Source organism: Nothobranchius furzeri, chromosome 11 (assembly GCF_043380555.1).
Source record: "Nothobranchius furzeri strain GRZ-AD chromosome 11, NfurGRZ-RIMD1, whole genome shotgun sequence".
Taxonomy (NCBI): Eukaryota; Metazoa; Chordata; class Actinopteri; order Cyprinodontiformes; family Nothobranchiidae; genus Nothobranchius; species Nothobranchius furzeri.
In genome coordinates, this window is record NC_091751.1 from 52,744,224 (window position 1) to 52,760,907 (window position 16,684).

At 39.9% G+C, this 16,684-nt stretch overlaps 1 protein-coding gene across 2 annotated transcripts in view; it reads right to left on the reverse strand.

Annotated features, from left to right (window-relative positions):
- Positions 1–16,684, reverse strand: part of LOC107383938 (laminin subunit alpha-3) — a 70,382-nt gene that overhangs the window by 28,527 nt on the left and 25,171 nt on the right. For both annotated transcript variants that reach the window (XM_054740465.2, XM_054740474.2), the window contains exons 9-32: positions 15,622–15,712; positions 14,171–14,302; positions 12,942–12,992; positions 12,825–12,872; positions 11,807–11,941; positions 10,317–10,451; positions 9,911–10,045; positions 9,723–9,775; positions 9,175–9,274; positions 8,461–8,513; positions 8,256–8,361; positions 6,493–6,592; positions 6,255–6,411; positions 5,598–5,736; positions 5,310–5,452; positions 5,078–5,181; positions 4,820–4,982; positions 4,503–4,666; positions 4,305–4,413; positions 4,132–4,229; positions 2,619–2,814; positions 842–968; positions 444–592; positions 162–277 (exon numbers count right to left, since the gene is read on the reverse strand). In XM_054740465.2, the coding sequence (XP_054596440.2) occupies positions 162–277; positions 444–592; positions 842–968; positions 2,619–2,814; positions 4,132–4,229; positions 4,305–4,413; positions 4,503–4,666; positions 4,820–4,982; positions 5,078–5,181; positions 5,310–5,452; positions 5,598–5,736; positions 6,255–6,411; positions 6,493–6,592; positions 8,256–8,361; positions 8,461–8,513; positions 9,175–9,274; positions 9,723–9,775; positions 9,911–10,045; positions 10,317–10,451; positions 11,807–11,941; positions 12,825–12,872; positions 12,942–12,992; positions 14,171–14,302; positions 15,622–15,712 (2,804 nt within the window). The remainder of the gene's footprint in view (positions 1–161; positions 278–443; positions 593–841; positions 969–2,618; positions 2,815–4,131; positions 4,230–4,304; positions 4,414–4,502; positions 4,667–4,819; positions 4,983–5,077; positions 5,182–5,309; positions 5,453–5,597; positions 5,737–6,254; positions 6,412–6,492; positions 6,593–8,255; positions 8,362–8,460; positions 8,514–9,174; positions 9,275–9,722; positions 9,776–9,910; positions 10,046–10,316; positions 10,452–11,806; positions 11,942–12,824; positions 12,873–12,941; positions 12,993–14,170; positions 14,303–15,621; positions 15,713–16,684) is intronic.

Sequence of the window (16,684 nt, forward strand, 5' to 3'; positions counted from 1 at the left end):
TGATCCAAACCACTAGAGGGCGCCATTCCCAAGTATTTCTGCTTCTTTGCTGTTCCTTATCTGATGCACACATCAAAACAACAGAAGTAAAAGTGTTTTCATTACTTGGACTTGGACATTACTCATTAATCATTGACTTGTGTGATTCGATGGATACCTACTCAACATAGAATCCATCTCCGGTGCACAGTTTTATGAAATTTGCAGATTTATCCAGTGGCTTTTCTCTCAGGAGCTCTGGAGTGTAGCTGCTATCAGGAACCAGCATGATATAATCCTAAACAAGACTCAAACCGTGTCAAAATACGAAACTACAACTACTGTTGCTGCAAATCAATAGTGGGAAACAAAACACAAAAAAACAGCTTTTACAAACCCGCAGACGTTGTGGGTGTGGCTATCAGTGTTTTCTTTAATCTGTTTTAACCAAATTAACAACTGACCAAAACGAGAGTCTTCCCAGATGGGACAGCGACTGAGATAGTGGGAAGCTGCAAAGGATTCTCCTCAAAGTCGAGGGTGATGCGACCATCAGCGATGAGAACCTCCTTGCATCCTGAGACTGCAGGGCAGAAGGATGCATTTATTACGCCTGCAAGAGAAAGCAGTTTTATGTTAAAGACAACATGTTGCACAACAATGTATCTCTTGTTAAAGTCGTATAAAGAAGCATGTAAAGGACTTGGGTTATTTTGGCATGAGGTCATTGTTGTTATTTGATATCAAGAAGGAATTTGTACCTCTTTGCCAAAATAAACTCAAATATCCAATGAGAGCCGAATAAATAAACAAAATATATTTTATTTTATTTGAATCGACTCCAGATTTCTCTCACACTCACCTTTCCACTTGTGCCCTGCATGTACTTGCATCTCCACCGGGAAGGAAATATGTTCAGGCTGATGATAATGAACCACAATCACATACCTGCCTGGGAGTGGCACGGCTGGTGTGAACCTGATCTCAGTCTGAGAAAAAAATAAATAAGACACCTTTAAAAAAGCTGTACACTGGTCTGGTACGGCAGCATCCCTCAGTTTTGTCAACATTTTAAAGAGTTATGCATAAAGCTATTGCACTGAAAAAAAGAGGTCAGGCATGTTTGACTCATCCCGTCTTGTTAGTATTATAAGCCGTTGTTGCATCTATTAATACATGGTTAAAATGTGGCAACAACATGTATAAACCAAATCATGTCAGATTCTACTGATCTGTTCTGTGGGGTACCCCAAGGCTCTGTTTTGGGTCCACTGTTGTTTCTGCTGTACATACACCCTCTTGGACAGATACTTGATTCTTTTCATAATGTCTCTTATCGCCTATATGCAGATGATATTCAGCTGTACTGCTCTTTTAAGGATTCTGAGTTCTACAAACTGTCTGAATTACTAGAGTGTCTATCAGCTATCACCAGCTGGCTAGAAGATAACTTCCTTCAGTTAAACTCTGAAAAGACTGAATCATGCCCCTGAGAGCATGGTTCCCCTGATTAGTCTAAAACTTGGTCCTTTATCCTCTGCCGTCAAGACAAACTTAAGGAATTTGGGTGGTGTTTTTGACCAATCAATGTCTCTTGAAGGTCACTCAGAAACATTGGTCTGAAACTGTTTTTATCACTTAAGAAATATCTCCAAACTGAGAAGGTTGGTGTCAAAACATGAACTTGAAATGGCTCTCCATACTTTTATCTACCCCCGTCTAGATTACTGTAACGCACTTTTCACGTGTTTTAACAAAAAAGCCCTTGATCGCCTTCAGTTGGTCCAGAACTCTGCAGCGAGGCTCCTAACTGGAGCAAACAGAAGAGCACACATCACTCCTATTCTAATGTCTCTGCACTGGTTACCCGTTAACTTTAGAGTTTATTTTAGAATCCTGACCATAACTTTCAGGACTTCACATGGTCAAGCTCCTCCCTACATTACTGAACTGTTAAAGCCTTATGCTCCAACCCGAGCCCTCAGGTCCACCCACCAGAACCTTCTAGAAGTTCCTAAGACCAGATACAAAAGTCGAGTTGATCGCTCCTTCCAGACTGTTGCACGCCGACTCTGGAATGATCTTCCTTTATCCTTACACAGTATTGACAGTCTGGATACTTTTAAAAAACAGCTAAAGACCCTTTTATTTCAAGCTGCTTTTACCTAAATCTTTTATTTTCCTATTTTAACTCAAATTTTTAATCTTTCATCTGTTTAAGAAATTTTATAATTTCATGACTTTATTGTTTCTGTTAATCTGATTCTGTTTTGAGAGCATTTAGATTTTATGATGTTAATCTATTTATGATTTTATGACTTTGTTTTATTTTGTTTTGATCTATGTGAAGCACTCTGTGATTCTGTGTCTGTGATAAGTGCTATACAAATAAAATGTTTTACTTACTACTAACTATCATTATCATGATTGGAGAACATTACAGATGAAAAAGTTACAAACAGAACCCATCTTAAGTAACTTGAAGGGCGAATAATGCCAGTTAGTGCTCTTTGCTTTAGGAATTCAAGAGGAGCAGATAGTGGGTGGATATGCAGAAACAGTGCATTGTTGGTGAAGCTGAGCCAGAAAGTTTCATTTTAGAGTCAATAAAGGGGTGACAGTGGGTTTTTTCTCTGTACCTGAGGAAACTTAAGGAGTGTCCCATCACTTTGAGGCTCATGGACCAAAAACATGTTGTGTTGTCTCTGTGCCAGATCTTCATCCTCCTCTGGTTGATGAGCAGCCACAAGTGTGGATGACAGCCGCCCATCACGGGTTGCATGCAGAACCCACGCGGAGGACAGCTTTTCAGGCTGCCGTGCAACACAGTATCGACTACAAACATCCAACAGAAACAAAATGTTAGTTCAATACATTTGAAATTAGCCTGAGTGTTGAACTGTGCAAAACGCAAAATAGTGAAAACAATGAAACACCTCAAACATTAACACAAAGGTGTTTTGAAAAGTTGATGTTTTACATGCACACCTATTGGTTGTAAACACAATGAAAACTGTATCTGCCTTTAAGTTAGTTCCAGTTTCTGTCCACTCACTTCCAGATACTAAATCTGACCTCCAAGCTTCTGATTAGATTACAAGTGAGTGCATTTAAAATGAAAAAAGAAACATCAAAAGTTTGATAAGAGGAACTTCAAGAGTTCATGGTCCACTGAAGGAATGCATGCAACTGAAGAACAGATGTGCATCTTCATTCTTTAGGTCTAATCTAACCTTTACCTAATTACAACTTCCATGTGGATGATTGATGGTTTTCTGTTGTTGTTGTTTTTTTGTTGCACTGACACACATTTACAAGTTGTGTTACACACATTCACTGCAAAGAAAAACAACTTAAGGTGTGTTGATGTGTGAAGAAACTAACTTAATGAAAATGTATTCCTAAGACGTTTATTATAACAGTGATGCATCATTTACATCCCCTAGATTGAATATATGTAATCTAAATGGATAAAACATTCATGCCTTACTAAAATATATCAGTTGTTTTTCCGTAAAGCAAAACTAAAGAGTTTTTAAGACATTAAGCTATTGCTTTCAAACTGGTTTTAGTGGTTTTTGAGCCAGAAACTTAAGCAACTTCACATGAGATAGAACTCTTCAGCCCTCTGTTGACTAGAAATGCTCTTAACAGTTTTGTGGTTTAAGTAGGTACACTAGTGGGTGGTCTCTACTTGCTTCATGGCAATAGCTGTTTACTGTGCTGGCAGCTAACATAAAGACTAGCTGTTAGCTTTTTCAGTTTGCCGACCGTCAAAAAAGCAAAAATAGAAGAAGAATTTTTATTTTTTGTTGGCATCATGGCGGAGCCTGGAAGCAAAATTAAGAGAGTAATGTATTTGGAGGTGAAGCAAAGAGCTAAAACTAGAAAAGGAAGAGGCTGCACGGACTGATGGTGACCTGGCTTTGTTGCTGCTAGACTTGTAAGTAATAACATTTGTTGTTCAATAGTGTGGATCTTTTTATTTTGTTGTTTATTTTTGTATCAGTTTGATCGTTTAGTGATAGCTCGTTGTTAGCGCTAGCTAGAGCAAGTTGCGGCAGGGTTGTTTACAACAGTTGTAATTCCTCTTCCAACCAGTAGGAGGGAGAAGCAGGAAACTAACAAAATGTCTGTGGCTTAAACACTTACCTGTTCTCAGTAAAGCGACCGTGAGTAGAAACACACAAGACCTTTGGCTCCACATACTCAACGGAGAACTCTTCTGCTGGCACCCCGTACACTTTGTACTTCACAGGGAAAATGTTTTATTTATCATTTCAAGTTGCTATGATAATGGGCATTTACACATTGTTTCCCCTCACCAGAAGGAATGATGTTGTGGAAGTTTGCAAAAGAATCTCCGTCCTGTGAGAAAGCGGCAGCATCGCTACTTGATTTCTGCTGTTCACTGCCACGCTCCGGCACAAAAAGCTGCACGGATCAGTGCACAAATCAGCTAAAAACATCAACCATCTAATATTGAGATGTAATTTCTCTACACATAAAACAGAACAGCTCACCTGAATGCACAGTTGTAAATATTGGCCCTGGCTAAGATCTGTCCATCTGACTGACCGCGGATGAGTATGTTGACATTCTGGACAGTGTCCACCTCACTGGCGTACTCCAGAACAAGAGCATAATGGCCTGGATGAGGCACACGCAGACTGAGCTCCAGACGTGACTGCACGACAAAGAACGTGCACATTTTTGCAACTATTCAGGGCCTGAGTAAAATAATTTATAGCTAAAGTAAGTCATCACGATAACAGATGTAATAATTCCTGTTTTCGGTCTCATTTGATAAAGTTTTTGGTAACTTTTAGCAAGTCTGAACCTGTCGTCCATTGAGAGCAGCCATCTCCGGGTGATCCGGTGTGGGACGTTGGACTCGTATCTGCCTCCTACCCCTCCTCCGTCTGCTACGAGTGGTGAGCTTACCCTGTGAGGCGAGTGCAAAGCTGAAACCATCCAAGGCCACGTGCTTATACAGCAGACAGCTACAGCACGTGTGAAAAGCCAAAAAAGTAAAATAAAAATGACATTCTGCCAATGATAAAGAGTGGTGAAAGAATGAAATTAAAACAGCCTTTACTTTGCGTCCTTGTCTGCTGTGTGTAAGTACGTGCAGGGCTGTGTGATCTCTTCCTGCAGCACAGAGGCTTTGTAGTATTCCTGAGGAAGCAACACTAAGTAGTCCTGTTAAGGGAGGTACAAATAATATTTTATTTATTTTTATTTTAGAGGTATCCAACATCAATGCACAAAAATGGACCAAATTCATAAAATTACTAAGTTTCACGGCAGCATTTTCGTCATAAACTCACCAAGAGAACTCCATCAGCCCTTATATGAATGATCCATTTCCCAGGATTCAGTGCGAAAGGCTCAGCAAAGCCCTCTCCCGGGACAGTGATGAAAGACGGGGAGGAGCTTGGAGGAAAAATCACTTCTTTACTCTGATCTGCCCCTGAAGAAGAAGAAAAGGGTTCTTAGAAACTCATAGAAATACACAACATCGAGATATAGCATGAGTCCAAGGAGGAAATGTTTTCATGTCCCTAATGATGGGTTAGGAGTGACAGTTTGATGATGATTGCCAGTTGCAGCCTTACCTGCAGAGTGCCTGTTATCGGTAGCCTTGATGTTACCAGTCACACTGATGCTGTTGGGGTTAATGAACCGCAGAACCACACGGAACAAGTTTTGCCTCCCGTCTTTCACATCAACATGCACTGTTACTCTGACGTCACTCTGCGGGGATGACAGTTACACACTGACTTGCAGTCAAAGGTGCACCTTTGACTATACGGTGAGGGCGTGACATTACAAAAGAAAACTGGCGTTAGTTGAGCAGAGGAGGTGAGCTTAGAGCAGACAAGAAGTGAGGTGAGGAGAGTACAACAAAACTAACGCTAATGCAAGCACTTCACTTACAATCACAGCAAGTTTCGGCTTCGTCCACCACCAAGATCTGTGCTCCGCCCACGCGTTGGGGGGTGGAGTAGCGCATTACAATATAGAAGGTTCCAGGAAAGGCAAGGCTAAGAATTAGAATCACCTCCGGCTGAAGACAGAGAGTGTTAGTTGTGAGAGCTGATCTCACGTCAGCGGTGGAATAACAATGATTATTTGTGCAGAGGCAAGAGCAAAAGATTTACATTCAGACCAGACTGAGAAAAGGAATCAGTGCAGTCGCAGGTGAAGTGATCTCCAAAAGAAAAAGGTCAGAACACTCTGATTCATATACATCAATGTCTGAATGGACACACCTGAGCAGGTGACATTATGGCGTAACCTCTCCAACTAAACCCTGGGAATTCATTGGGGTTAAACCCAAAGCGTACGGGTCTGGCATTTGGTGTTGTACCATCCTCCACCTCAATTTTCAACTGGTGCAGGGTGGGGAAGTAGAAGCTTGGTGCGGGTCTTGTGACAAGAAATAAAAACACACAAATGTTTAGTTTAATTTTTAGAATGCTGAAGAGAACTCGCTTGAAACCAACTTACTCTGTACATCTACGGCCAGTGACGTTCTTCCTACACCAACATTGTCCAGATGTCCCATCACACGCTGAGCTTACCGCACCTCCAACATCACATTGACAGGCTGTCGAAGGCAGAAAAACACACAAGTGAACGGGACATCAGCTGTTCTTCTACCACTGAATTAACCCAGAATCACTCTTCCAGTCCAACATTTTTGTTTTTATTTCTGGTGAGAATCTCGATAATACTTGAACTGAATTTTTTTAAATGATGTTTCTGAAATAATTGTGAAACGTTAGTTATTCCTCTTGACTTAGATGCATTAATAATATTGTCAGTTACAATAATGCAACATTTCATTTCCCTCTGAGATTATTCAGATATTGTAGAATAAGCCCACAATTTCCTTCCTCCTCACTTTTTTGTTGTCTTTCAGTCTCATGATGCTCAGAACCCCTCCTGTACAGCTCATCATGTTAGTGCATGCCATTTAGTAAGAAGAGCATTGTTTGTAGTAGTCTAAGCAGTTTATTGGGATGAGCCATCTTCATTTTAACACAGCTCCCAATCAGAAACTTCCAGATTATTTAATTTGGTTTGTAATTTCTAAACTTTTAAATCACTGTGGTGCATCATTTTGTTTTAATAAAGCACAAGCACTGGCTTCCGGTCTGTTATCATTCACACTTTAAACTCCTCGTCTTTGTTTATAATTTCTTCCAGGGTGGTGCTCCCCCCTATCTAGCCACACTCCTGAACAGACATTCCCCATCACGCGCTCTGCGCTCCTCTGACCAAGGCCTGCTCGCTGTCCCTCGTTCTAGGTGTCGTACTCGCGGGGACCGGGCTTTCTCAGTCCTAGCACCGTCACTATGGAACCAGTTGCCACCCTCAGTTAGGCTGTCCCCATCTCTGCCAGTCTTTAAGAGTCGCCTAAAAACCCACCTCCTCCGCTTGGCGTTCCCTGAACGTGTTTGAATTTGGCCCTCTTTTATGTTGATTTTATTTCCCTGTTTTCATTGGTCACTTTATCCCTTGTTTTACCCATTTGTCTTCTACTTTAATGTTTTACCTTTTTTGCACTATTTGAATTGCTTTAATTTTCGATTTATTCATCATGTTTCACATTTCTCGTGTACCATGGTCAGCGCCTTGGGCTTCTCGACAGGGTCGCAGAAGAAGCTTTATAAATAAAGCTTTGATTGATTGATTGATTGATTGATTGACTGACAATATAATATGTTAAAATTTAAAATATTACACAAAGAATGATGTTTGCCAAGAAAAAAGGAAGAATGATTTGTGATCTGAAGGCAGCAGCAGTAGCTCGGGAGGTAGAGCGGGTTGTCCAGCCAGAGAATGTTGTTGTTGTGTCCTTGAGCAAGACCCTCCTTGTCTGCTGGTGGTGGTCGGAGGGACCAGTGGTGGCGGTGCTCGGCAGTCTCGCTTCCATCAGTGCGCCCCAGGGCAGCATAAATACTGTATGTATATATATATATATATATATATATATATATATATATATATATATATATATATATATATATACATATATATATACATTCAAATATATATAATATTTTTTGTCATGCTTGTTCATTTTATCTGCTTTGTTGTAACAATGTCTTCTATTTTTGTTTAAAACAAAAAGAAGAAAGTACTCCCTGTGGTATTATCGGTCTCTAACTTAAGCCCAGTTGCTTCTGATTGACAGAAGCAACTGAGTATTTCATGCGCTCAGATAGTGAAATGTGAATTCTGATTTTCTGAAAGAAAAATCTTACCTTGACAACCAAAGTAGTTCTTTTTCTGCATCAGAAAGTATCCGTTCTCGCAGGAGTCACATGCATGTCCACAGACATTCGACTTACAGTGACACTGACCGCTTCTCTGAGCAAAGCATTCAGCAAACACAGAGACTAAACTTTAAACAAGGTGAAATCAGACAGAAAAATGGTGATGAAAGGGGAGGTTATTGAAAATCCTCACCTGTTCACATTCTCCAACACCGCTCAGCGTCCCTTTCAGATCACACCGACACTCTGGTGTGAGCAAAGAGACAGAAAGGGGGCGAGTTATGACGGGTTATGTAAAACCCTTCTGCGTTCAGAGATCTGCACATCAAAGACCCGTGGAAGCTTTTTATCCAAAGGCTGCTTATTGTTTTAAAAAATAAAAGAAAACATTTCTGTGAATATCCAGCCACAGAAATTCAGAGAATTTCCTGAAATAACAGTAAAAAATATATTTTCTGTGATTCTTTTGTCTTCAGGCAGGATGGCCATGACTGCAGCTGAAAATAATAAAAGCAACCTTTCTTTTCTGATACGAGCAACTTCCAGGTGATCTAAACTCTGAGGGTATGTCAAAGTGATTTTAATGTCTTGCTGGTTGCAGAATGAAACGTCTCAACTAAAACTAAGAAAGCTACCTGGAATTATTCTCCAGTTACCCCTCTAAGGGACAGGAAATCTGACTCGACCCTGTTAACAGGGGGGGTATGATGACATATTCTGGGGTAAAAGGTGCCAAGTCGGATTGCTTCTGGCAGAATAACAATCTGGTTAAAAATGAGGTCAGATTTTATGAGGAAAAACTGGGTCCTTTGTGCAAACAGTGAGCCAGCTAAGCAGTTACTTTCTTAGCTCTTTATATTCAGAAAGAGGTAGTTTTCAGTTTATATTTTAGATTTAGTCAACCCACCTGTGCAGCCGTGAGGGTTGTCTGCAGCTAGGTTCCAGTAGAGAGGTTTACACCTGTTACACAGCCTGCCTTCTACGTTTATCCGGCAGCGGCAGAAACCCTGAAACAAGAGAGAAGGAATCTAAGAGTTGTTGAGACTGGAAGCTGAAAGCCGAGTTGCATTTGTCCACTATCAGATAGAAGAAGCCATTCACGAGCGCCTGCAGCGAGCAGTTCAGGCTGCAAAGTGGCAGCTTTTTTATTTCCAAGTTTTCAAACAGAAGCACTTGGCTAAGTAATATTTAGGTTTGTGTTGCTCTAGTTTTTTTTTTTCCTCTTTAAAGTGGAAGGAAGTTGCTTTATCCTGTTTTTAATTACCTTGATGAAAAAGCACTTCCTTGCTTGATGGCTTAAAATCGTGACCAAAGTTCAGCCGTGAAGCTGTTCGTCCATGTGATTCCACGCCCAGACCGGGATGGGACTACTTTTTGTTATCAAGGTCAAAAGAAACCTGATCATGCAGCAGGTTTTTACAAACTGAAAAGGAAATTTATCGTGAGAGGGCTTACCGTCTGAGGATCGAACACTTCTGTTCCCGCTGTATTGCATACACCGATGGACTCTGAACGTTAAATGCACAGTAAAAAAAAAATTAAACGTGGGAATATGTGATAAGACATGCAATTATTTCACATTTGTACATAAAAAATATATTCTCTTAGTTAAATAATAGCTGATTCTGCCCAGGAGTGCTTACCGGAGCACTGGGGGAACCTGAGCCCAGAGGCACAACGATCACACTGCTGGCCCACCACACCAGAGAAGCAGTGGCACTGACCCGTTAACGGGTTACACGTTGTGCCGTACGAGCCTTCTCGTGAACACTGGCAGGCTGGGGACAGGCAGAAAACAGAATTGGCCCTCTTTTGGAAAAAGGATTATCCTGTTCATTTTAAGATCCAAGCTTCCACAAGTGATTCCCAGCAGCCTATTCTTAGAACGCCCACGTTTGAACCAGATTTCACTTTTCTCAGTCCCATGCATCTTGCGCAAAAAAAATCGATGTGAATGACAAAGTAGGTTTATTCTAAGGGAGAGTTCCTGTGTCATGAGAAAAGGTCACAATAAATGCTAAATAAGAGCTGCATTTTAATTCTACCCACCAGCACAGTCTGGGTATCCATAGTAACCTGCAGCACACTGGTCACACTCTTGTCCCACATAGTTGGAGAGGCAGATACACCCACCGTCTGGACTGCACACACTTTCAGCCACTCCTGCTCCATCGCAATGGCACGCTGAGGAGGAAACAATCAGAGGCTGAGCTAAAAAGTTCATCTAACTAAACCTGATTTGATCATTTGAACTTTTATCTTTTTAATTCTGCAGAAGAAACTTTAATGATTGAGTTCGAACTTTAAATTTACAGGTAAAATGACAGAAGTTTCTTTAAAAAATTTTAGTTCTGTTTAAGTTTTTTTATCCTGTTTAGCTGATCCGTAAAGTATATCAGAAAGCTTCTGGTGTTTCTTTCATGGTCAAATAAGTGACTTATGATGACATAAAACTTTGTTTTTACAGCCATATGATTAGTTTTGGTTATAAAGGTACACGTGGACCTCGTTTAAAGCCACATAAGAACAACTCACATGAAGTGACTCATCTTTTAGGTCAAATACTGCAAATGTTAGAAAGAACTTTATAAATGTTTGATACAGAGATGATGCATTTTAAACAAAAGATGTTGATGTAATGTCTTGAAGTATTTGTAAGGCTGACAGATAATAGATTTTAATTTTGACTCTTTAAAAATAATCATTTTTAGAAGACTTTTCAAAATAAAAGTTGTATAAATGGCTTCTCTTCTTCATTCAAAATGCTGAAAACAAAAATATCTAATTTCATTATCACAAACCTGTCCTGTATAAATAGTCTAAAACTCCAGATTTAGGTTCATAATTTATAAGATTTATAACATCCTGTAACTCTATTTTTCAGCATAAAGTTTATGCATGAATTTAGTTTATCTCATACCTGCTGGCAGTTTCAACTGAAGGCTTCAGTCTTCCTCAGAGCGTCATCCGACTTTTCGTCTTATCACATCCGAAAACAACAGCTTCAAACGACGGATCAGGGAGTCCATCGAGATCTGGAGGCGAGGCAGCGACACCATCAACTGGGATGAGGAGGCGTGCATCCTATCACACACCTGGGACTCCATTCTCCAGAACCGGCGAGAGAGAGGTTCGGCTGGTCTGGAGGTGTGGTTCAACAACGCTCCCAGACCAGCTGATAAATGACGCAACGGCGAAAAATCGGATGATGCTCTGAGGAAGACTGAAACCTTCAGCTGAATCTGTCAGCAGGTATGAGATAAACATCTTTAAACCAGCAAAATATTTGTCTTTTAAAAAGAAAATTCAGTAATTTGATTTAGAACAAAGACAAAATGAACTTACTTTTAATCGGTTATGCATGAAAATTGCTGTAATATTAAGACCCACTGTGCAAAGACCTAGTTTAGACATCCTGCGGACGTGGCCTGGACCGACAGACTCAATATAGACATGATCTGCACGTTCATGCGACGTTGACTGTTTGCAGGGGAGGGGGGGTTTTCCCAGCTCATTGCCTTTCTCTGTGCTTTTCTCACCCTGGCAGTTTGGGAAGGAGAAGTGTCCAGCTTGGCATCGATCACACCGCTCCCCCTCCACATTTTGACGGCAAAGGCAGTGCCCGAAAGCATCACACAAGCCATACACTGTCCCTCTGTAGTCGCAGTTGCACTCTGCACACAAACATTTTATTCTCATTACTCAAAAGCAACAGTCCAACTCAGCTGAACAGTGACATGAAATAATAATGATTCCATACATCTTGCCTGCGTTGATCAGACTTGGGACTAAAACAGAAAGAGTGCCACTGTTGTTCCTCTCTAAACTGTAAAATCAGCTTCTCAAAAGGCTGCAGATGTAAATCCATCTGATTACAGAGTAAATGAAAGTTACTCAGCAGACAACTTTCTTTTTCCACATTCTGTGATTCATGAGATTACAGGCAAAAAAGCCAGGGGTTAAAGGCCATTTAAAAAATACATTTTTTTTTTCTAAAATAGAACTGTGGCATTTCCAGCTCATGGAAAATCAGGAAAATATTCAGAACAAAGGCTATAACTAATATTAAACTGGCCAGTTCTCAGTGAAGAGTCCCAAATGACTGCTTCTTCTACCATGAAACAACTTAAATCCCCAACTGATGGAGCAGATCCTTTCAGATAACCAGACTGTTATCTGCAGACACGGTACCCTCCGCCAGCATTCTCACCGTCCCAATAAACCCAAACACAACAGGCAGCAGATTTCCAAAGGCCTTCAAACATGACCTCACGCATTTATGCATTAAGCCTGTCGGCGACTGAACTCCAGCACGTGTTCTGAACTTGAAAGCAAACTCAGTCAGACTCGGTGCTACCTAATATGATCCCCAGTCTGCTTTAACAGCCCGATCTGCCTCTGAGTGCATGTGACTTATGAAATGTTCTATAAAAAAAGCTTTTTCCAAGAGGAACAAGAGATGTAAAGGTTCAAGAAATAATTAAAATGCAATGTAAAAGCAGCTAGCTTAGCACAGACATAAAATAAAATGTTTATTTCAGGTTTAGGCAGACTCACGCTGACAGCTGGGGGGGTTGAAATAGCCTGAGGGGCATCGAGTGGGTCCTGCATGGGAAGAAAATGTTAAATAATCACTTAAAAAAATGTAAAAGTATGTTTGCTTGTGGAACTTACCCACAATTGGACCTGCAGGTGATTTGGTGGTTGTCAGATAAACAGGGTAATCTAAAAAAAAATTTAAGAAAATTAAATTAAAGCCACAGTTATTACAGTTTCTGTTTATGTTAAAACTATAATTATTTGTGAGTTAAATCCTGCCTGACAAAAAAAAAGTTACATTTGCATAAAGATGCATCTACACTCAAGTTTTTGAGGATTTTTGTTCATCAGTTATTTGCAAAAAGATATAAAAGTTGTAATTAAATTAAAACAAACAATAAGCACCTTAAATTTCTGCTGACTCAATCTTTAGCTAATATTGGTTTGACAGATTCACGTGTTACAGTTGTTTAAAAATGTTTTGCTATTATCTTGCGATTTTGAGACATCTCTGCAGTGGCAAAACTTGCACAACCTTCCTTTGAAGTCCGACCCATACTACACTAAAAACATTCCATGGAGCAACAGGAAACAAATGAGAAGTGTCTCTTGAATCCCAGACAGTCTCCTAATGACAGCCAACATGTTTAGTCTGGTGTGAGTGTGCTAACAGACCTAAGAGATAAGAAGACTGCTCAATAACTCAGAGTCATAAATCTTTTACCTATAAATGACAATTCAATTGGAGCTAATGACACGAGAAACAATCTCCCCTCAGGCAGATCTGAATCTGGTGGGGTTTGAGGGTTTGCATGACTTGAGTTTTGATTGTAAATTAGATCATTACAAAAAATAACGAGTGGGTTTCTACGCAGACACGAGGTCACGCTATGAACGCTTTTAGTGCTTTCCAATTAAATAAAACCTATATAAATTTCCATCCAGCGGATCACATCAAAGATGATGAACGAGGCTTATCTCTACTGCGTTGCAGACAGCTGAGTCTCTGCTTGAGCAGATCCACCCCTGTGATAAGGGGAATTTTTTTGTCGTGTCAGATTTCTGTATCTTTTTTGTTTCCTGCGTTACGGATGAAGGTGCATTAACACAAGTCAGATCTTCAGGGAATGTCCATCTTATGTTGCCCTACAGAAGACCCTTGTCGTTGCAGGATGGAAAAATCAGACACAAGGTTTTAAAGCCAAGGAGGATTCTTCACCTGGCTGCACCATCACAACAGTATTCCACTAAACATGTGACTTCCTATTATCTTGCCAAACATCCATGGAGCTAAATGTCTTCAAAATCACATCCAAGTTGTAAATAATCTGGATGACTGATAATCAAAACCAGTGCAAACTCACAGATGCATTGAGGGTAGTGATGGTATCCAGCAGCACAGCGGTCGCAGTACTCCCCAGCAAACTGTGGCTTGCAGATACATCGTCCAGATCCCATTTCACAACCAGCTGATCTCCTTCTATCACAGCTGCAGGCTGATCATTTTAAGAAGAATGAAAACTTTTTTGAGCACTTATTTACAATAAAAACACTAAAAACAGACCGTTTTTGAACATAAACCAAATTGTATTTGATATTGACTCCCACTGCCTTCCCCAGCTAAGATGACGTAGCTGCGTTTGTGAATGGTGTGGTTTATATCTCAAAGTGGTCAGGGCAACCCGATTAATTCCAGTGCTTTGTACAGTCCAAACACAAATGTCAGCTATTTATATACCACATATAACAGCTACAGAGGACTCCAGAAAGGTAAACAATGGTGAGGCTCAGTTCAGAGACAGAACAGCCATTTGAGACTTGACTGAAACTCTATTTAGGACCCCCCCTCCCCCCTCAATAAGTAGAAACATGTAGATCAAATGTTAACAACAATCTGTACATATTTTGGTATTTTTATGTTTTCTGTCATATGGATGGAAGCAGCTGGATTCGTGTGGTGTTATCTAAAGATTTTTCAGTCGGAAAACTGACAGAAAAGCACAACAAAAGTGAAAAGTAAACTATGAGTTGCAGGAATGTCATTTACTGTTTGTGTCTGGTCACAATCTGAGGCCAGTAAAACGTTCTTTTCCATTGATTCAGCCCTCCAGCTTTGAGAAATGCTTGTCCCTCTGATAAAAACTACTACCCTTGATGTGATTTCAGTTTGTTATTACAGTATAATAACTTACAAAAGCTGGGTGTTTCTTTCTAAATGATTATTTCTGAGTTAGTTCTAGGTTAAAGTGTCTGTAATTCATTTAAAATACAAAAGGACTTGAAATATTTTCTCAAGGCTGTCGATTTGCCAGAAGAAACTGCATTTAAATGTGAAAATCTCTATACCAGTAAAAAAATAAAACTGAGCTCAAACATACGATCTTCATGTTGTTTTCTTATTTTGTATTTTATCAGGATTTTGTTTAATTAAAACTGGCCAAAGGTTTTCAGAACAATAAATTCCTATTTCAACCCCACATTTACACAATCTGTCTTTTTTCGATGATCACCATGGCAACATCTATTAGTATGTGTGCTGCGATCTTTCATACTTGGTGGGTCAAAGAGAGAGCTCTGCACTGGCATGAAAGAAAAACAGATTGCTGCACTAAAAACAAACGTTTCCACAAATCTGCACTGAAAATACGATTTATAAATACAATTTGCTACATTATTGGATTTAGACCAACAACACATCCTCCCAAATTTTCTCTTTTCCAAAGCAGAATTTCTTCTAATCAAATTTTATCCCGAATAAATTGATTGACCTGAAAAGCTTTTGAAATCTGCAGGTCAAAGAGACAAGGTTACTCACGTATACATCCTGTGGGAGACTCAAAAGAGACTCCATAAGGTCGGTAGAATCCTTCAATGCATCTCTCACAATTTATTCCTGCAGTGTTGTGCTAAAGAACAGAAAATGTCATGACTGACCAACAAAAACATTGAATTTAGAGAAGACGAACATCATGAAAAACATTTCTTGTGTTTTCTACTAGAGGGAATGAGTATTACACATCAATCTATACATGACAATGTCTTTCACCTTTTCTAAATTGGGAAAAATTAACTGGTAAGATTAGAAACCATCTATACCAGGGGTGTCAAACATGCGGCCCGCGGGCCGGATCCGGCCCGCAAGCAGGTTAAATCCGGCCCGCGAGATGGCTGTGTAAACTTTATTTTCATACTTTACAATGTAGAGTGAAAATAAACTTATCTTTGTGAGCAAGTTTTCTCTGTAATGAGTATAAATAAAACAAAGCTGCGCTCAAGGCTCACACAAGAACTTGAATCACATCTTGAAGTTGGCTGCCACTCAGGATGTGACTCCTGATATTGATGTGCTGGTGAAAGCTAAAAGATGTAAAGTAAAATGAGTCAAATATACTTTAAGTGCTGCATGAAACTGATCTAGCCACGTGATCTGTAAGCTCTTTGAATCACTAAGGAATGTTTTTTTTATTTGTTGATTTTTTGATTTTTTTTTTTTTTTTTTTTTTAAATTTTCAAGTACACTTCAGGTGTTGTACTATTTTGGATACACTGTCCTCAGGCTCCAGCCTTGTTTTATATTGATTGTATTAAAACAAAGAAAACAATCTGAAGTTGTTTTTAATTTACCGGCCCGGCCCACTTGGGACTAGATTTCCCTCAATGTGGCCCCTGAGCTAAAATGAGTTTGACACCTCTGATCTATACAGTCTCCAAACAGTCATGGACAAACTGAAATACTTTTAATAACTCAAAAATATCCCATAGCCTTCCATGGCCTCTTTATTTCTGGTCATTAAGCATGAATAACAGCAGCTGGCAGCTTTCCTGTGCCAACAATAAAAAAACTGCATTTGGCAGCACTCACTTGGTGCATTGACCAA